Consider the following 22,060-nt stretch of genomic DNA (forward strand, 5'->3'; position numbering starts at 1 on the left):
AGAGCCCAAACCCCCTGATAAGCCCTGCTCTGTGCCTGATAGGGGGGAGCTCCCCAATCCCCTGATCGCCCTGAGGCTCTGTGTGTGACAGGGGGCGGGGCCACAACCTCTCTATCCGCCCTGCTCTGTTTGTGACAGGGGAAGGTGCCCCAACCCCCTGATCAGCCCTGCTCTGTGCCTGATAGGGGGGAGTTCCCCAATCCCCTGATTGCCCTGCGGCTCTGTGTGTGACAGGGGGTGGGGCCACTACCTCCCTATCCGCCCTGCTCTGTTCCTGACAGGGGAAGGCGCCCCAACACCCTGATCAGCCCTGCTCTGTGCCTGATAGGGGGGAGCTCCCCAATCCCGATTACCCTGCGGCTCTGTGTTTGACAGGGTGCGGCGCACCAACCCCCTGATCGGCTCTGCTCTGTGTGTGACGGGGTGGCGCCCCAACTCCCCAATCGGCCCTGCTCTGAGCCTGACCAGGGGCTGCACCTAGTGATTGGGCCTGCCCTCTGCCACCCGGGAGCAGGCCTAAGCCGGCAGGTCGTTATCTCCCGAGGGGTCCCAGACTGTGAGAGGGCACAGGCCGGGCTGGTCCCCCCCCCCGCACCCCGAGTGCACAAATTTTTGTGCACCGGGCCTCTAGTATATATATAAAAGAGAAAACACTAATATTTGTGATTTTGCCAGAGAAAAGAAATTCAGTAGCTGAATGTTAGGGAGCCTAGTAATGGAAAAGTTTTCCTAAAATATATGAACAACTTTAAGTTTATTATGAACATTTTTTAAAACAACTGTTCACTGAGAATCATAAAAATGGAAGTCAAATTGTCAAATATTACCTCAAATATTTCCTTAAACAGCTCCAATGCTAAAATAGAACAGTTTTCTGACCCATCCAAGGGTTGGCTTGACCAACGAAGTAGAGCTACAGTAGGTTCTGCACATTTAGAACGGCTTCCCAGAACAGTGTTGCCAGATGGAGATTGTTCAAATATCATCTGAGTGAGCACATGGCGCAGCTGAGTCACTGAACAGAAGGCAAGAAGTAATTCTAAAACCTGTGCAATATAAAGTCTTCATTAAATGTCAATTCCTTAGACTTTAGTGCACAAAGCAATCCAATTATAAAAACTGAACCTGACATACATTTTTAAAGAAAATACTTTGCTGGGAGCTAATTCCAGCAGGTCATAAATGCAAGAAGTTCATCAAAATGTTGATGAACCTTGAGACTTCAGCAGGGCTGAAGATACATATTATTGCCTGCTGCCAGACAGCTGAGGGCATTTCCCCAAACCTGAAAATCTAATGTTATTACCTGCTGCTGGACAAACAGCTGAACAGCAGAAGGCAGTTCCCCCAACTTGACCAAACCTTACCTTTGATATGTATATCTGTTGTGTGTTTTTTTGCCGTCAAAATTGTATATATGCTTTATTATTTTATTTTTTAAATGTTTTTTATTACTTAAAATATTACAAAGAGTAGTACATTTGTCTCCCTTTTTTCCCCTAGACCTTCCCCCAGCCTCCCCTACCCTCCAGTGTCTTGTGTCCACTGGTTATGCTTATATGCATACAAACAAGTCCTTTGGTTGATCTCTTACCCCCCCCCCCCCTTCCTGCTGAAGTTTGACAATCTGTTTAATGCTGCTCTGCCTCTGTATCTATTTTTGTTCATCAGTTTATAATGGCCTTTATTATCCATAAATGAGTGAGATCATGTGGTATTTTTCTTTCACTGACTGGCTTATTTCACTTAGCATAATGCTCTCCAGTTCCATCCATGCTGTTGCAAATGGTAAGAATTCCTTTTTTATAGCAGCATAGTATTCCATTGTGTATATGTACCAGTTTCCTAATCCATTCATCCGTTGATGGGCACTTAGGTTGTTTCCAAATCTTAGCTATGTTAAATTGTGCTGCTATGAACATAGGGATGCATATATCCTTTCTGATTGGTGTTTCTGGTTTCTTGGGATATATTCCTAGCAGTGGGATCAATGGGTCAAATGAGAGTTCCATTTTTAACTTTTTGAGGGAACTCCATTCTGTCTTCCATAGTGGCTGCACCACTCTGCATTCCCACCAGTAGTGCATGAGTGTTCCTTTTTCTCCGCATCCTCTCTAGCACTTGTTTTTTGATTTGTTGATGATAGCCATTCTGACTTGTGTGAGATGGTACCTCATTGTTGTTTTGATTTGCATCTCTCTGATGATTAGTGACTTGGAGCATGTTTTCATATGTCTCTTGGCTTTCTGAATGTCCTCTTTTGAAAAGTGTCTATTTAGGTCCTTTGCCCATTTTTTGATTGGATTGTTTATCTTCCTTTTGTTAAGTTGTATGAGTTACCTATAAATGTTGGAGATTAAACCCTTATTGGTGATATCATTGGCAAATATGTTCTCCCATGCAGTGGGATTTCTTGTTGTTTTGTTGATGGTTTCTTTTGCTGTGCAGAAGCTTTTTATTTTGATGTAGTAGTCCCATTTGTTTATTTTCTCTTTAGTTTCCAGTGCCCTAGGAGATGTATCGGTGAAGATATTGCTTCGGCATATGTCTGAGATTTTGTTGCCTTTGGATTCCTCTAGTATTTTTATGGTTTCCCATCTTACATTTAAGTCCTTTATCCATTTTGAGTTTATTTTTGTGTATGGTGTAAGTTGTTGGTCTAGTTTCATTTTTTGCATGTATCGGTCCAATTTTCCCAGCACTATTTATTGAAGAGACTGTCTTGACTCCATTGTACGTTCTTGCCTCCTTTGTCAAATATTAATTGAGCATATTGGTTCAGGTCGATTTCTGGGTTCTCTATTCTATTCCATTGATCTATATGTCTGTTCTTGTGCCAGTACCAGGCAGTTTTGAGAACAGTGGCTTTGTAATACAGCTTGACATCTGGCACTGAGATCCCACCTACTTTGTTCTTTCTCAGGATCGCTGCAGCTACTCGGGGTCTTTTTTTATTCCAGATGAATTTTTGAAGAGTTCGTTCTAGGTCTGTGAAGTATGTCGTTGGTATTTTAATGGGTATCTGTTTTGCTATAGGGCAAAATCCTATATAATAAACGGGCAATATGCAAATGGACCGAATGGCAGAATGACTGGTCATTATGTGCACTGACCACCAGGGAGCAGATACACAATGTAGGAGCTGTCCCCAGCCCACAGGTCCCGATTGCCTGATCAGGCCTGCCAGCCAACCTCTCAGTCCTTTCCCCACAGCCTGCAGGCGAATGTGGAACCGGGGGTGGGTGGCAGTGGGAGGCGGGACCGACTGCCGGCAGCCAGGGAAGATGGCCTTGATATCACCCCAGGCCTAGGGACCGTACCCATGCACGTATTTCATGCGCCGGGCCTCTAGTGTGGAAATAAAAAACCCTGGGTGCGGAGATTCGGAGAACTTAGTTACTAGAGCTAAGCTTTCCTGGCTCCCCCATAATGCCTTCCAAATTCATATTTCATGTCTATTCTCTTTATTAATTTATTCGCAACCCTTCTCCAGATTCCTGACCCTTTCTAGATGCAGGGAAAGATCCCCGGCAATACTTTACAACAAATACTATGAGTAGCTTCCAATTTTTCTTTCAGTATTTTTCAAAATGAGTTAAAAGTTTCCACATCATTACAAAGTAATTAGTAGTGGTTACTTTACTTATGATTAACAGGACTATGAGGGCCAAAGAAGGAAGGGCAACTTCAACTAATGTTTATATTCCTTCTACAATACTTAATTTTTTTAAGTTTTGTTTTTAAAATGAAAAAAAAAAATAAAATAAAATAATTAACATTCGCTATCATACTAAGAATCAAGAATTGCCATAAAGCATACTTTGCGATATTCAAAAGTGGTGTTCCAAAAAGCCTTAAAACATTAAGAATGGCTATTTCTATACTATATTTGCATAATGTCAGCATTATGTCCCTTAGCTCCCCAAATCTGCATTTCTTTACTAATTGAGCCTTTTCCTATTACATAACATCCCACATCAACTTGTTTATTAGCTGCTAAGTTAAATTCTACATTTCATATACTATCAACCTAGCTTTAAAAAAAATTTTTGTGTCTCTTTGCCTTTCACTTATTTCCTACCTTTGTCTATTTCTTGACATATAATTGGGATTTGTGTTTTAATCAACTTGATAATATCTAAATTTTAACATAATTCAGTCCAATAGCATTTACTATGAAACAAATAAATCTGATTTATTCTCTTTTAAATATAAATTGTAGTACTTGTCTTCAAAAAGGTACATTTTCTTGATTCCAAAATCAAAAGCACATACCAGCCTGACTTGTAACTACATTCCCTGGGGGCAAGCCATGTTACCAGTTTCTTGTTTATCTTACAAGAAAATACTTTCTCGAGTACAATTACTCTGTAAGTATAATATTCAGAGAAGTCAATAAATCAATCACGAGTGCACAGCTAGATGGTTTTCCCAAAGTGAACACACCTGTGTAACTAGCAATCTGATCAAGAAAGAAAATTCTGTAAGAACTCCAGAACCCACTTGTGTCCCCTCCTAAGGCCATGTGGAACCACTTCTCCACAACAGATTTCTGATATATAGATTATTTTATCTTAGCTATTCTTGGATTTTTGTATTTCTATGTAAATTTTTTTATCAACTTACCAGTTTATATTAAACAATCATATGGAACGTTATACAGGGTTGGGCAAAAGTAGGTTTACAGTTGTTCGTATGGAAAATAATACAATAAATAATAATACAAGAATAAACTCTGCTTAGCATACTCACAACTATAGATCTACTTTTGCCCCACACTGTATATAAGCAAAATCTTACAGTATATATGTTCTGTCTGGCTTCCTTAGCTTAGCATTGGATCAGTGAGATTCATCCATATTGTTGCATGCAGCTGCATTTCACACATGTTCACTGCTGTATAATACAGTCATGCTCCATATCATGACACTTCAGTCAATGACAGACCACATATACAATAGTGGTCCTGTAAGAATGTAATGGAGCTGAAAAATTCCTATCGCTTAGTGTCATCTTAATGTCGTAGCACAACTACTCAAGTGTTTGTAAGTCTGGTGTAAACAAACTTACAGTGCTGCTAGTTGTCTAAAAGTATAGCCACGTAATTATTTTCAGTGCATAATACTTGATAATGATAATAAGTGACTATGTTATTGCTTTATATATTTACTATACTATACTATACTTTTTTGTTGTTGTTAATCCTCACCTGAGGATATTTTCCCATTGATTTTTAGAGAGAGTGGAAGGGAGGGGGGGAGTCAGAGAGAGATAAACACCAATGTGAGAGAGATACACCAATTGGTTGCCTCCCTCACATACCCTGACTAGAGCTGGGGATGGAGTCTGCAACTGAGGTATTTGCCCTTGACTGGATTTGAACCTAAGACCCTTAAATATGAGGGCCAATGCTCTATCCACTGAGCCAAACCAGCTAGGGCTATACTATTCTTTTTAATCATTATTTTAGACTGTACTTTCTATTTATAAAAAAAAGTTTGCTGTAAAACAGTATGCTGTTACACCAGTAGCACCTTCAAAGTTCTTGTGTTTATAGTATCTCTTGATTGCATTGTCTCTTGTGCTTGATTTAATCTCGTTTTATCAATTTACTGTAGGCATGCAGTGTTTAGAAAGTCTACAGCAGGGTACAGTAAAGTCCTAGGCCTTCACACTCACCACTCACTCACCCAGAGCAAGTACCCTTTTTTAATCTTTTATACTGTATTTTTACTGTACCTTTTCTGTTTAGCTGCATAAATACCATTGTGTTACAACTGCCTACAGTATTCAGTACAGTAACATGCTGTACAAATTTGTAGCCGAAGAGCAATAGGCTATACCCTATAGCAGGGGTCCTCAAACTACAGCCCGCGGGCCACATGCAAATACAAATGTTGTATTTGTTCCCGTTTTTTTTTTTTTTTTACTTCAAAATAAGATATGTGCAGTGTGCATAGGAATTTGTTCATAGTTTTTTTTTAAACTATAGTCCGGCCCTCCAACGGTCTGAGGGACAGTGAACTAGCCCCCTGTTTAAAAAGTTTGAGGACCCCTGCCTTATAGCCTAGGTCAGTAGTCAGCCAACTGCGGCTCGCGAGCCACATGCGGATCTTTGGCCCCTTGAGTGTGGCTCTTTCACAAAATACTGACTTCTGAGCATGGGACATGAAATTTCAATCGCACTGTACGTGTGCGCCCGCACATGGTATTTTGTGGAAGAGCCACACTCAAGGGGCCAAAGAGCCGCATGTGGCTCACGAATAGCAGTTTGCCGACCACTGGCCTAGGTGTATAGTAAGCTATACCGCCTAAGTTTATATAAGTACATTTATGATGTTCAGACAAAAGATTCATTTCTCAGAATGTATCCCCATTGTTAAACAGTGCTTGACTGTATTCCAGTGTGTAAATACTACAGTTTATTTGCCCATTCTACTGTTAATGTTATTTGAATTGTTTCTAATTCTTCGCTATTATGAGCAGTACTGCTATATTCTGTATATATCTTCTGGTGAACATGTTTTCAATTCTTTGGGTTAAATACTTAAGTGTTGAATGGTTGGATCCTGATATATGCATGTGTCCAATGTTAGTACAGTATCAGTATGAAAGGGTTGTGGAGTTGAGAACCAAAGTTTTGTTCCACAACAGAGGTTTGACTGTAAATACTAATTTTCATAAGCAGTTGTACCAATTTTGAGCCCATGCATACTGGGACACTTAGGAATTTTTTATATTCTCATTTATGCTTGATCTTATCCCTATTTTTAAATTTAATCATCTGGTGAATATGCAGTGGTATCACATTACCATTTAAATTTGCATTCCCTTAATATTAAGAAAGTTGAATAACTGTTTCATATTTATTGACCAATTCAAGTTTCCTTTTTTAGGTTGCTATTGGAGATCAGTATTTTTTCTGACATATATGTATAAGTTTTTAAATAATATATTTTAGATAAGAGTCCTTTTTTAAATATATGTATGATAAAGAACTTTTCCCACACTGTGAATTCTCTTTTCACTCTTATTGGTGGACTCTTCATGAACAGAAACTCTTAATCTTTTTTTTTTTAATATATTTTATTGATTTTTTACAGAGAAGAAGGGAGAGGGACAGAGAGCCAGAAACATCGATGAGAGAGATCGATCAGCTGCCTCCTGCACACCCCCTAGTGGGGATGTGCCCGCAACCAAGGTACATGCCCTTGACCGGAATCGAACCTGGGACCCCTGAGTCCGCAGGCCGATGCTCTATCCACTGAGCCAAACCGGTTCGGCGCAGAAACTCTTAATCTTAATGCAATCCTACTTATCAACTTTTTTCCTGTAAAACTGGTGTTTTTGTTTCTTATCTAAGAAAATCTTCACCTATTCCAAGGCTGTAAAAATATTCTGCTAGGTGTTTCTTCTGAAAGATCATAGTTCACTGTTTTACCTTGCACACTTGGATCTACAATTTAAACTGATTTTCTCATTTGGTGTGAGGTAGTGGTCAAAATTCAGTTTTTTCCCATATGGAATGTTCAATCGACCCAGTGGCATTTATTGAAATGACCATACTTTTAATACTGAACTATTATCAATAAGATCCATAAACTAGGGGTTTGGTTTTGGACTGTACTCTATTCCACTGGGCCAGCTAACTATACTTATAACAATACTTCACTGTTTTAATTACTGCAGCTTCATATTAAATCTTGTTATCTGGTAGTAGTATAAGCCCTCCAACTTGGTTCATTTTTTTTTTCAGGATAGCCGCAGTTACTTTTGGACCTTTGTATAACCATACAAATTTTATAATCAGCTTCCCAATTTCCACATACTCAAAATGAGAAAAATACAAAAACAGTCTGACCGGCTTGGCTCAGTGATTGACTGTCAACCTATGAACCAGAAGGTCATGGTTTGATTCCAAATGGGTTGCAGTAGCTTGGTCCCCAGTGTGGGGCATGTAGGAAGCAGCCAATCAACAATTCTCATCATTGATGTTTCTATCTTTCTCTCCCTCTCCCTTCCTCTTTGAAATCAATAAAAACAACAACAACAATAAACACTGTAAAACCTGCTATAATTTCGAATAACCTAACATTGTAAACTCTTACTATCTATATGAACTTGGTATGAACATAGTCATTTAAGTCTTTTATTTCTCTCAATGTTTCATAATTTCAGAGTAGAGGTTTATAATGTTTTGTTGGCCTTATCCCCTAAGCAGTTGACATTTTAAAAAATTAGTAAGTGGTATCATTTAAATATTTCATTTTCTATTTGTTTAACATTTTCTGTATGTATTTTGGACATGTCTTTCTTGCTTATGTAGCTAGGAGTGGAACTGTTGTGTCATATGGTATACATATGCTCAGTAGGCACCATTAAATAGTTTTCCAAAGGGACTAATATGCCAGTGTATAAAGATTCTAGGAGGGTTCTAGAGTATTGGTAATGTTGTGTTTCCTGATCTATATACTGGTTATATGTCTATGTTTAGTTTGTAAAAATTGAGAGAACTGTGCACTTAGATTTTTCCTCATATTATAGTTTTTTAAAAGTTTAAAACAAAGAGTCATGTTTTTACCTACCTTTGAAGAAGAATCAGGATCCTTTCCATTAAGAAGACCTAATACTTGATTAAGACATGAAGAAAAGTGCTCATACCTAGGTTTAAAATAAAAATATACATTAAATGAATAACATTGTAATAACTATGTAGGATGCCAGGTGGGTACTGGAAATCAGGGGAAACACTTTGTATATTGTTGTCTAACCACTATGCTGTACACCTGAAACTAATACAAAATTTAAAAAAATATATCCAATAAGATTATAAAACTGATACATCAAAAATATTTATGCACAACACAAATATAAAATTTAATTGTCTTTTCTTTCATGTATTTATTTTGGCTTCTAATGTAAAAGTCTTTATAAGGTTTTTACTCAAAACTTAAAATATATTCTACCACTATGATATACATAAATTGGCTATCATTTATAAAATGAAAAAAATGACATGTGGTAATAAATAAATCATTGAAACTTTCTGTACCTCCATAGTTTATTTTTAAGGTTGTAAAATTCAAGGAACACTAATATACTAATAAATTAGACAGATACTTATTTATAAAGCATCTACAATTTCCAGACATTAAATTAGGCTCTGCAGATACAGGAGCAGGACCCTGTGTTAACTCTAAGAGGTACTACTGGTACCATTCACATTACGTTCTATGTGACTGGTACATCCTAGATTTGGGAGCAGAGTGCCCTGTCAGAGAACTCACAGTCTAAGGATGAAGGCAAAAAGACAAAATAATATAATGGAATGTAAAATATGCTATAATGAAAATGTATAAAATGCTATGAAATAGGATGGATATCAAACCCAGATTTAGTAGAAATAGCCCTGATCAGGTGAAGCTTTGCGGACTTGAGTCTTAAAGAACAAAAAGGTGCCCTGACTGGTTTGGCTCAGAGAATAGAGCATCGGCTTGTGGACTGAAGGGTTCCAGGTTCGATCCCAGTCAAGGGCATGTACCCTGGTTGTGGGCACATCCCCAGTAGTGGTTGTGCAGGAAGCAGCTGATGGATGTTTCTCTCTCATTGATGTTTCTAACTCTATCCCTCTCCCTTTCTCTCTGTAAAAGATCATTATAATATGTATTTTTTAAAAAGGCATCAGATATATATAGTGGAAGGAGTATTTCAGCCATCCAGATGAAGCACTCCAGAGGAAATGGTACATGGATACATGAAACGGCGTATCTAACAAGTTGGTGGTTCTATTTATTGTCTGAAGTGATTATACAAAAGTATATATGAAAGAAAATGTGAAGAAATACGGCTGATAGATTGCCAGTCACCACATTTTGGAGGGCTATACTGAGAATTTGAATATTCACCTGAATACAATGGCAGATCACGGATATTAAAGGAAAATATGGTTGAAGAAAAAGATGAAAGTTGGGCATATGTATAAATCAAGGAAGTCAACTGAATGGTAGGCACCAGTGACTAGAGAGATAGGAGAAACTGAAGATAGGACAGAATAAGACTTAATGCACAAAATAATAGGATATGTTTATGAACAAAACAGGACACTCAGTAAGAATTGGAATAAACACGGGTAACTTTGCCCATAACATATTTGAGATAACTGCAATTATATAGTAGTAAATATTTAAAGGAGCTACTGTAGAAAATGTGAAAGAAAGCTGACTGGGAATAAATGTAAGAGGTGTTAACCGGATAAAGTTAGAGATCATAAGCATGCTGCATAAAAATTTATAAGGTATGATTTTTCTCAAGCTTCGATCAGGAATCTAGGAATTATGTTAGACTTTGAAACAGGGATGTTTTGTTAAATGGTACAGCAAATACATAGGGTCAATATAATTTTCTTTCCAGAGGGGACTCTAGGGTTTTAGGTTAGACAGAAAGGAAAATAGATAATGCAACTGAGAGATATCCAGAAGTGATTAAGCAACCACTTAGTAATGTTAAATCAGATTATCTTTCTGTCCTAGAGAGGTATACTCAAAATAATTTTTCTGCTTACTCCAAAGCTGTTAAATAAGCACCACTTAGTGGTCAGAATGGGTATTACATGAGAATATATTGGGAAGATTCTTAGAACAGATAAGAGAGAGCAGATAAAGGGAGGGCACTCTGGAAGACAATTTTCCTATCTACTGATGCTTAAGAGAAGAAAACATAAAATGCCAATGTGAATGCTGTTTGGTATTACAAAGTATCATTAACCATATGAATAGTGGTCAACCTTGCCCTAGTGCTTAGCTTTTGTTCATTTTTAACTTCTAGATTCTATATTCCTTAAGGTTTAAGAACTATGACTTCATATCCCTGCTTCTCCTCCCCCATGCTTGACCATAGTAGGGCTCAATAAACATTTTCTTGTTTCTGAATAGTTCATTAATTTAACTTTTTGAAACAATTTCAACTATGTTCTAACTTAGGATCACACTAGGAAAACTTAACTCAAGATACAAAAACTGTGAGCTCTCTGGAAAACAGTTACTAATCAAACTCAAAACATAAATAATCACATGAAATGCCATTGAAAAAGAATAGACATATAAACATGTGTTCTCATTTTTACCTTATAACACACTAGAGGCACCCACTGAAGGAAACATCCATTTTTATTAAAAACAAACAAACAAACAAAAAAACCCACAAAAAGACATACTGAAACAATATAATAAAAATAGTATTTAAAAAAATCATCATGTTTAAGATTTAAAACTGGTTTTGAAACAGATTAATCATGGTGTGTACATTTTGGAGTCTAATACAACTTTATTCATCTAAAGCAAAGACTGAAACACACACACACACGCCCTGTTATACTTTTACATTTCAAGTCAGGAAAGCAAAAAGAATGGGAGTAAAGAATATCAAAATATCCTTATTTAGTCTATTGTGAATCAGTAGAATTCAAGTTTACTAAATCTAAAAAGGCAGTTTTGGTATTTTTTTTACTGTTTTTTTTTTTAAGTCTTAAAATTTGTCAGAGAGCCATACCTGGTAAGATAATCAGCAATTTTAGGATTCTTAAGGAGATCCATCAGTAGGTCAACTGAATACTTTCTGGTTAGTGTGCCATCACCATTTATGAGAATATTAAATATTAGTTGAAAAGTCTGATGAATGTTTCGAGCATGGAACAACTTAAAAACAAATTAGGGAAAGCATATTATATTAAAAAAAAAGTTAAGTTGAAATCATCCTAAAACTTAATAAAGAGGCTCAATGATTTTTAAAGTATCAGAGAATAAAACTTCATAATTATCTTAAAAAATAATAAGAAGAAATCATATTTACCTTTTCCCCAACCTCTTCGTTTAATGTCAAACTGGATAATATTGAAAGTGCAAACACAACTACAGTTAAACTACTATGGGCCAAGAAGCTTATAAGAGTTCGATAAAAAGATTTCACATTATTCTGAGGAAGAAAAAAATTTAAAAATTAAATTAGAATAAAAATTATGTTTTATATTTGAGTTCAAAAAGTTTATTTTCCACAAGGTAGGTAAACTTTTATTATTAAACATCCTTATCAACTTAAGAGATCATTTCAAGGAGAGGATATTTTATATATGTGTACAGTAGTATCAATAGGCACAATCTTGGTGAAGAGCACTGTTTAGAGTAAAAGTTTAATAACCCTACCTCAAAATAAGATCAGGTCAGAATAATCCAACACATGAAGAAATGAGATATTATTTAATTTAAAACTAAACAGGTAATAGATTGCACAGCAGGGAAACTGTTCACAAAGCACCTTAAAGAATCAACAAACTTCCCAGATTTAATACATTTCTAATGGTGGGTCAGTTAAATGCATTAGTGTGCCTTCACTTATCGCAAGTAGTGGTAGTTGATGCGAGGCATTTACTGATTAATCTTTCTGGTGTAGTGGACACTGATTTTGTGGAAATAGAAAGACTGGGGTAAAAGGGATTGCCCATGATGTGCCTTCCTTCTATCAGCCAAAATAATTTAGCTTTTCTTGTGTTAGTCAATATAACAAACAATGCTACTAGAAGGAAATCTTTTAGTATTCAACACTTGTATTAACCCTTAATATCTTAAATACAACACATATGAAAGCTGGAATAATTCAAATTATTTATATGTCAATTTAATTCTTCATTAACTCTGATGGATCAGCTGGTCAAGAGAAAATGAATGAAATTTTCTTGAAACATAGAACCAACCACAAAACAAGAAAGAAACATCTTATAAAATTCTTACCAAAGTCTTTATGTGTGTTTGAACAGAAAGATTGTGCCGACAAAGATTTGCCAATAATCCCAAACAAGGCATTGTTAACTCATCTTCAGAAGACTGACTGTTATTTAAGAAAAATAAAAAATAAAATTATTAAATTCATTTTAAATTATTCAAAATTTATACATATAAATTCCTCTTTGTATGCAAAAAGAAAAATCTGAACATCTGAAGACCATCAAGCTTTGAATGGTATTGCCCACTTATTTCATGCTTTGAAACGAAACTATCCTATTCAATTGCAGCATAGAAATATGAAAACATGCAAAGTGAAAAAGTCAGTCAGAGAAAGACAAGTATCACATGATCTCACTCATATGTGGAATCTCATTAACAAAATAAAGTGATGAATGGAGTGGATCCAGTGACATGGAAGCATGGAAGCATGGAATAGAGTTCGGAATCTCAGTGGGAAGGCGGGAAAGGGTGGGTGGTTGGGAGAAAATCAACAATAACAGTAACAACAATAAAAAAAAAATATATAAAAACAATTGTCAGAGTGACCATATGCTATCTCATCAGTATATTTTCCTAACAAGAAGATTACATATAAATACAACTTTCAGGGTCAATAATTTCTTTCTGTTCAAATAAAGTCATTTCATAAGTTTTTGTTATAAATATTAAAGCTGCTTTATATCATTTGATTCTTAAAATTATCTAAGAGGAGTAGATATGAAATCAGTCTCAGTTTAAAGAAGATGGAAAAATTTATCTAAGAAAAATTGAACTAATACATGGTTTTAGTTTAAAAATAAACCAGTAGATTATTTGGTTACATGTTTGGTTGCATACTCACATATGATCTATCAGGAATATAATTAAGTCATCTATATTTGCACCAGAATGGAAAATTTTGACGTTATATGTTAACTTCTGTAGAAGTTGAATGCACTGAGAATTAAAAAAGAGTAATGAATATAAACACACAAAACATATTGCATGCTCACAAACTAGAGTTCTGTGCATATTCTGAACATATCACCATTTTAGGAGGCAGAATTTAGAGCAAAAACGTTTCCATTTCTTAAAATGGTTCTCTCTCTCTCTATTTTTTTTTTAACACTAAGTAATAAGACTACCAAGAACCTTAGGATTCATCTCCTGATTCAAACATTCCTATACACCCTATTTTAAACAAAGCATCTTTTCATCAACTTGGTTTACTTTATCATCTTAAAAGTATATGTAGGTTGAAACATACATATTCCATCATTCTAAGATATATATTTTTTCATATTTACCATCTTTAAAATTTCATGTACGTTTAATTGGCCACACTTTTCTTTTTTATAATTGCATTTTAGGTTCAATAAAATATTATGGGTATAAGAGCTTTGAGTCTATGCTAAATAAGACCAAATCTATAGCTTCAATTTTTGTAGAATGTTTCCTCAACAATGACACTAGATGCCAACTCAAATTATAATTTTAATGTAAATAATGGTCTAAATGCTGACATCTGTGTTTATAAGTCTGTCAAATATGTTATAATGTAAATTTTTTTTAGTAATAGTGCTAATGTGAATAAGCTTCCCTTCGCCACAACTTTTAAATAGTAGTACATGTGTGATCAACTAGATCTTAAATTTATTAATGGCAAGAATGTGCCTAATCATTCCAGCATATACTCTATAAGCTAGAAGTGGCTAACAGATACTATCAATTTTGATCTGAAAATAAGGAAGAATAAGTACGAATGAAAAGTACTGTGTGGGTGTGTATACCTGCAAAAACACTGAATCACTGTGGCAAGCGCTGCTCCGACATACCACTCCTGCCAACACATTATTCAGGTTATATGTATTCTGAAGATAGTCTCTGGTTTCATTGTCTGCGGCTGTAAATTAAAGTGCACAAAACATTATCAATTTTACATATGGGTCTTCATAGATGAAGGGTTAAAATTTTAATTTCTATATCAAATTTACCATTATTTAAAACATCAATATGATATGACTATTTTACATACAAATACTTTCCAATGCAGCAGTTTAGTCACAGAAATTGTATGAGCTGGAAATGAGAAAGGGAGTATTAGCTTTTCCGTTTTTGCGCAGTAAACAAATGATTTCTCAATGTAAGCTAAATTAATCTCAAGGAAAACACCTGCTTGTAGAAATTTTGCTGTTAAATTATTTCAATGCTTCTATAACCTAAAACTGCTCTAAAAATGAAGTCTATTAACTAAAAAATAAATAAAAATTTAAAAAGCAAATATTAAGATCATCTCTTTAACATATTTAAACATTGAAAGTGACTGCCAGTCTCATATAAATGGTTGGTGTATATTGGAATTAGCATAACCTTTTTGGAAAGCAATGTAATAAAAACTGTTAAATTGAACAATGTCTGAATATTCTACTGAGAATTTATTCAACAAATACTCAGTAAAATTTGAGCAAAAATACAGAAAAATGTATTGCTTCTAACAGCAAAAAAACACAAAAAAGAACATACATGAGTACACATCCTTAGTGGAGTGGTTGAATAAATTATAGTACTCTACAATGTGGTACAAGGTAGCTATTAAAAAGAAAGCATTATGGAAAGACATCTAAAATATAGCAAGTACAAAAGAAAACAAGCAGTACTCTGCAACACCATTTTTGTTAAAAAATAAATAAAATTATTTGTTAATATTTTAATCTATAATCATCTATTATAATATAGAATAAGATCTGGAAAAACACATATTAAACCATTAAGAAAGATCCTCAATATCTTCTCCAAAGTATAAATGATGAGGAAGGTGGTGGTGATGAATAAAGACTAATTTTGTTTTACTCTCTATATCTATGCCAGCGGTTCTCAACCTGTGGGTCGCGACCCCTTTGGGGGTGGAATGACCCTTTCACAGGGGTCGCCTAAGACCATCGGAAAACACATATATAATTACATGTTGTTTTTGTGATTAATCACTATGCTTTAATTATGTTCAATTTGTAACAATGAAAATACATCCTGCATATCAGATATTTACATTATGATTCATAACAGTAGCAAAATTACAGTTATGAAGTAGCAATGAAAATAATTTTATGGTTGGGGGGTCACCACAATATGAGGAACTGTATTAAAGGGTCGTGGCTTTAGGAAGGTTGAGAACCACTGATCTATGCTGTCTAATTTGGTAGGGACTAGCCACACATGGCTATTTAAATATACATTAATTAAAAGATTAGGTTCCTTAATCTAGTACTCACACTTCAAATGCTCAATAATCCTATGTGGCTTACACTTACTATACTGGACAACAGATAGAGAACATTTTGACCAAGAAAGTTCTATTTTTCTTTATTAATTGGTTTCAGAGAGGAAGGGAGAGGGAGAGAGAGACAGAAACATCAATCATGAGAATCATTGATCGGCTGTTTCCTGCACATCCCACACTGGAGACAGAGGCTGCAACCCGGGCATATTTGAGCAAATATTGGCTGGGAATTGAACTGTGATCTCCTGGTTCATAGGTCGACAATCAACCACTGAGCCATGCCGGCTGGCGGGCTATTCCTTCTGGTTCACTGTTATTTTTTTTTTTAATAGTAAGTATGCATTAATTTTATAGTCACACAAAAAAATATCTCCACTATACCTCCAAACACAAATCAATAAAAAAGGTAACTAATAAGTGAACATTTAAAAACTAAAGCTTAAGGTAGGAAAAATAGAAAAAGTGACACCTACATTTTTTCACCCTTAGTTCCAAGTTCAGTGTAGTAGTCTATAAAAAAAGGATGATTTATTTGATCATTAGCTATAACTTTTCTGACTTGTGTATTTAATACAGGCATTATGTAAATGTAGGTTGTTTTTTTTAATTCAAAAGTAGGTAGGTCAGCATTTAGGAAAGTGTGTTCTTATCTGTAGACCACTGAATCTAATATGTTTGAGATTCTTCATTCTAATAATTTTAAGAAAGGATGCATACAACTTTCCCCTTACAAGAGATCCACAAAGCAAATAGTTCTGTAAGGTCCTGCAATGAAGAAATCTTTGGAATGTGAATCATTCTCCTAACGTTTCTATAACTAAATCTGCCCTTTAAAAGCTATTACATTCAAAAATCTTCTAAAAACTTAAAAAGAGAAATTAAATTACCTAATTGAGATAACAAACTGATGATACTGAAGATCAGTGGTGCATTAATGTTTGGGTCTTCAAGTAGCTCTACAAGGCAACTCAAGCATTCACTTGGTAATATTTGATTTGACGTAAATAATCGTGTGAGCTTCTGTCCAGAAATTACCTATAAAATAATAATTAAAATGTGTTAGTTAAAAACTGGCACCCTTGCAGGTGTGGCTTAGTTGGTTGGACGTTGTTCTGTGCACCGAAAGGTTGCAGGTTCTATTCCCAGTCAGGGCACATGCCCAGATTTCGGGCTTAATCGGTTAGGGGTTGTGCAGAAGGCACCTGAAAGATGTTTCTCTTTCTCTCTCTAAAAATCAATAAAAAAAATGTATTTTAATAACTGGCAGTTTTCATCTCTTTCTTATTTCAAATAAAAAACTCAGTTCTTCCAAAATGCCACTGCCACTCCCCCAATTTTGAAAATTCATACATGCTGATACCTGTGCTGAGCAGATGAATTACCTATCCCTTCTCTCACTGGCTAATGTAATCATTTGGGTTTCAGCTTTGTTTCCTCCAGGTACTTTTTCTAACCCTCTTCTATCAACTACATTAGGTTTGCCTATTACTCTATCCTACAGTACATTATACTTTTATTTCATAAACTTGCAAACTTTTAATGACCTAGCAATATTTATCCTCCCTACTACACTGAACACTCCATGATGACTTCATTACCAAAGAGGAATTTAAAAAAACAATTTTTTTAAGTAGCCAGGTCAGGCATAGACAAATTTTATCTTTGGATATTCTACTTTTTACTCCTCTCTTACCATCTTACCCTACCCCCTTGAAAGGTAAAGCTGGGATTGAAGGCACAAAATAGTTGTCAAACAACATGTATTTTCAAAATGCTTTTTGAATGTTATTCATTAATAAACATATCTTTTCTATGTAAATAGAAAAAACAATTAGTTACTTTAGAATTAGAGTAAATTTGTTCTAAATGTTTTTATTTTTAAAAGATCAAGTCTCACCTGGAGAGCATCATGTTAAGCGAAATAAGCCAGCTGGAGAAAGATAAATATTATATAATCTCACTCATTTGTGGAATAAAATTAACATAAACTGATGAACAAAAACAGATCCAGAAATGTAGAAGCATCAAACAGACCCTCAAACCTCAGAGGGAAGGTAGGGGATGGTGGGAGGGTGGGAGGTAAGAGATCAACCAAAGGACTTGTATGCATGCATATAAGCACAACCAATGGACACAGACAATAGGGGGGTGGGGTCATGTGCTGAGGGGTGGGAGCAGCCGGGGAGAGGTCAATGGGGGAAAAAGGTGACATATGTAATACTTTGGATTTAAATTTAAAAAAATAAATAAAAGATCAAGTCTCAGAAGGTTGTTTTAGCATCCCTCTAATCTTTCCGTGTCCCTTTATTCCCTCACCAAGATGTCAAAACTTTCTTCTAAAGCTTTGCTGATAAAGGAGCTTCAGAATATCTTTTCCTGTGGATTATGTGTTTTAACATTAAAGTAAAAGTCTGTAAGACTGAAAAATGGTCCAAAGGTGAAGTGAGATACTGATAGAAGATATTTTGTGATAAGGAACCTTCTGAGCACTGTCCTTTTGCCTATTATAAAGCTAGCCTTTTAGAAGATGAAGACATTTTCTGCTTTAAATATAGTTTCCCTCAGGACTGGACCTGGGTTAAAATAACAACATGTATTCTAACATGTAATAAATTTTAAAAATGCTTTATAAATTTTCTTTATTTATACACATAGAATGTTTTATGTAAATACAATTTACTTTAATGATAACTAATACTTTAGCACTTGCTCTGGCCTAGGTACATTGTGTATGTTAATTCTTTTCATATTCATAATAATCTGCAATTTACAGAAAATTATTACAGATGAGTAAACTGAAGCACAATCTACAGTAGCTTAATTGGGATTCATTGTTCCTGAATCAATGCTCATAATCATTACATAAGATTAGTGCTATGAAAAACCAGCAAGATTGAGACCAGTTCAGCTCTCCCAATCAAAAAATAATTCAAATCTCAGGTTCTGCCTGGGGCTATAAAGAAAAATTAGCAGAAGTGCAGCAGAATAGCAGAATGAATAGTCAATCTCCTTTCACAGAATAACAATCTCTCTTTGTATCTTCAGGTGCTGCTTTCATGAGATCTGCACAAAGATAGTCACCCTTAATATCACGAAAATGGTCAAAATTTAAAAATCTGAAAACACCAAGGATTGCTCTGGATGAAGGATGGCAATTTTCACATATTGCTGGTGCGAGGGTAAAATGGTATAACACTGTGAAAAATTGCTTGGCAATTTCACCTGAAATTGAACATAGCTGTGAAACCTAACAATTCTACTTCTAGGTATATAAAAGATATGAATGCACATATCAACAAAAAAAGTATGAAAGTACTTACAACACATTTTTCAAATTCTACCCAGAACTGGAAACAACCCAAATGCCCATCAACAGAATATAAATAGCCCTAGCCGGTTTGGCTCACTGGATAGAGCGTCGGCCTGGGGACTGAAGGGTCCCGGGTTCGATTCCGGTCAGGGGCATGTACCTTGGTTGCAGGCACATCCCCAGTAGGGGTGTGCAGGAGGCAGCTGATCGATGCTTCTCTCTCATCGATGTTTCAAAAACTCTCTATCCCTCTCCCTTCCTCTCTGTAAAAAATCAATAAAATATATTAAAAAAAAAGAATATAAATAAATTGTTGAATTGACAAAATGAAATTCTACAAAGTAATCAAAAAGAGTAAAGTGTTCAACATTAATGAATTTCAGATTATATTTAGTGAAAGAAGTCAGCTACAAAAGTATGTATTGTGTAAGTTCAGTTACTGAATTTTTTGAGGGGACAATTTAAAAAAACATTAGAAATATTCTATATTATGATACAGATGGTAGCTACTTGAGCATACACATATATTAAAAAAACACACAAAACTCTGGCTCGGCCAGTGTGGCTCAATGGTTGAGTATAGACCCATGAACCAGGATGTTGAGGTTCAATTCCTGGTCAGGGCATTTGCCTGGGTTGTGGGCTCGTTCCCAGGTGGGGGCGGGGGGAGTGCAGGAGGTGGCCAATCAATGATTTTCTCTCATCATTGATGTTTCTAACTCTCTCCCTCTCCATCCCTCTCTGAAATCAATAAAAACATTAAAAAAAATTATGAAGCTATTTCTTTAGTTAACATTATTGCACATTATACACTGAATATATGTTAGTTCTCTAAACGGTACAAGACTTTTCAATAAATCCCTTGAAAGTCTAGTGTCAAGTCCTTAAGCTTCATATTTCTTTAAGTCTCCTTCAGTTCACCATAACATGGTGCTTAGATTCACAGCATACCTGTTTATTCTCAAAGACAGGTAATGTTTCAAATGGATATTTAAAATAGTTAATTCCTTTATCTTAAAATTAAACTAACAACCCTGCTTATTTTGTGGCTTTGTGGATCTACTTAGCACACTGTTCTATCCTAATTGAGAAGTAAAGTATTAGCATTTAACAGCTAACACCATCATTATTAGGTTTGCAGAAATTTGTTGATGTAATGAATGAAAAAAATAATGTACTTAGGAGATGGGCACCTGAAGTAGTAAGGAGAGCATCAATGAAATTTGAGAATGAGGACACATTTAACGCACTCCCGTTGCACCAAAAACTGATGTTGCTGTACCATTAACAGTCTTCTCTTTGTCATTTTGCTAATCTTTGGTAATTTAAGCTTCTATCACAGGGTTAATATAACAAATAGAATCTATTTTAAAATTAGGTTCAATTCTATGTTAACAGAAGCAGTGACAGAGAGAATTAAAATAAGATTTGATTGAGCTTAACTATTTTTTATTAAGAGGTCAGTTAGTTGGAATCCCATTAATGCATAATAAATGACAGCAGATTAAGAGCAAAAAAAGTTATAATATGGAATAAGTACTCTAGACACAAATCAGTGGGAACTAATAGACAAAAATGAAAGCAATTCAGTATTTTAGGATTGAAAAATTGTGAGCCATCTGTTTTGGGAAAGAAAAAAAGTTTAGGATTATTAGTAAGTGAAATTGCTTCTTAATCCAGAGGAAGTTGAAATAATATTTTTCAAGTTCGAGTTCCACATGAGTTAAAATAAAAGCAGTAAGGAACAGGTTTAGATTGTAAACCGCTTAAGGGACAAGGATAAAACAAGTTTTAGTCATCACGCCCCATCACCTTCACTCCCGAGAATTACTGGATATTGTCAGGACTGTTACGATGGAAAAACCAAAAGAAAAAGGGGAACACATGGAATACGTTCAACAATAAACATTTAATTTGTTTTTTTTTTTTAAAAAGGGAAAAGGTACAGGCTTGAGCTCTCTCCTCCACCAACCCCCAGCACAGCCTAAATTCCCCAACCTTTGGTCCTGGGACTTTCAGCAGCCACTACTCCCTCCCGAGGCAACTGAAAGAACCTGGAGGCCTGGGGGCGGGGCAGCGGAGGGTGGGACTCGAGGCTGACCCTCACCCGCCTTCTTTACCAACAAAAAGACAGCTGAGGACGGGGGAAGCAGCCCTTTCGTTCCTAAACTGCGGCAGCTACACCCCGGCTACACCGCGCACTAACTGCTACTACGGGGAAGCCCATCTCGCACTCGCCGCTGGAGCCCCTCACCTCCAAGTGCCGCAAAAGCTGGGTCGCGTTCGCCTCCGACTTAACGGCTTTATACTGACTGATGGTCAGGAGCAGGGACTTCAAGCAGGCGGTGGAGTCCATCAGGAGCCGCCACGGGACCGCCAGGGAGTCACCACCACCCGGCCAGTTTGGGTTTCCAGTTTTCACCGCGCTTTTTTTGATTTTTTTCGGCCCCACCCCCTCGCGTCCAGAAACTTCCGGTTCCGGTCTAGCTCCGGAAGTCCCTAGGACTGAAAGGTGGGAGGGGGTGGGGGAGAAGAGGATGGAAGGTACGGGAATAGGGGCTGCGAGGTCAAGGCTCTCGAAGATTCCGTGAAGTGGGCTAGGAGCTGTCCCGTCGGACACTTTATCTGAAAAGCCGCGAGGTTTCATCTTCGCGATCCCATAAAGACGAGAAATCTCGCGAGAAGTGCGATTGCGGCTCTCTGTGAAGGGGCGGTTGG

The 22,060-nt window shown here is 36.1% G+C and overlaps 1 protein-coding gene across 1 annotated transcript in view; it reads right to left on the reverse strand.

Annotated features, from left to right (window-relative positions):
• The window catches only part of CIP2A (cell proliferation regulating inhibitor of protein phosphatase 2A), a 45,759-nt gene extending 23,740 nt beyond the window's left edge, over window positions 1-22,019 (reverse strand). Inside the window, exons 1-9 of the mRNA XM_006090082.3 lie at window positions 21,597-22,019; window positions 16,920-17,067; window positions 14,546-14,658; window positions 13,618-13,712; window positions 12,783-12,879; window positions 11,848-11,970; window positions 11,548-11,693; window positions 8,586-8,661; window positions 828-1,046 (exon numbers count right to left, since the gene is read on the reverse strand). Coding sequence (XP_006090144.3) covers window positions 828-1,046; window positions 8,586-8,661; window positions 11,548-11,693; window positions 11,848-11,970; window positions 12,783-12,879; window positions 13,618-13,712; window positions 14,546-14,658; window positions 16,920-17,067; window positions 21,597-21,989 — 1,410 coding nt within the window. The 5' untranslated portion in view covers window positions 21,990-22,019. The remainder of the gene's footprint in view (window positions 1-827; window positions 1,047-8,585; window positions 8,662-11,547; window positions 11,694-11,847; window positions 11,971-12,782; window positions 12,880-13,617; window positions 13,713-14,545; window positions 14,659-16,919; window positions 17,068-21,596) is intronic.
• Between the last annotated feature and the right edge of the window lie 41 nt (window positions 22,020-22,060).

This window comes from Myotis lucifugus, unplaced genomic scaffold (genome assembly GCF_000147115.1).
Source record: "Myotis lucifugus unplaced genomic scaffold, Myoluc2.0 scaffold_67, whole genome shotgun sequence".
NCBI classification, from domain to species: domain Eukaryota; kingdom Metazoa; phylum Chordata; class Mammalia; order Chiroptera; family Vespertilionidae; genus Myotis; species Myotis lucifugus.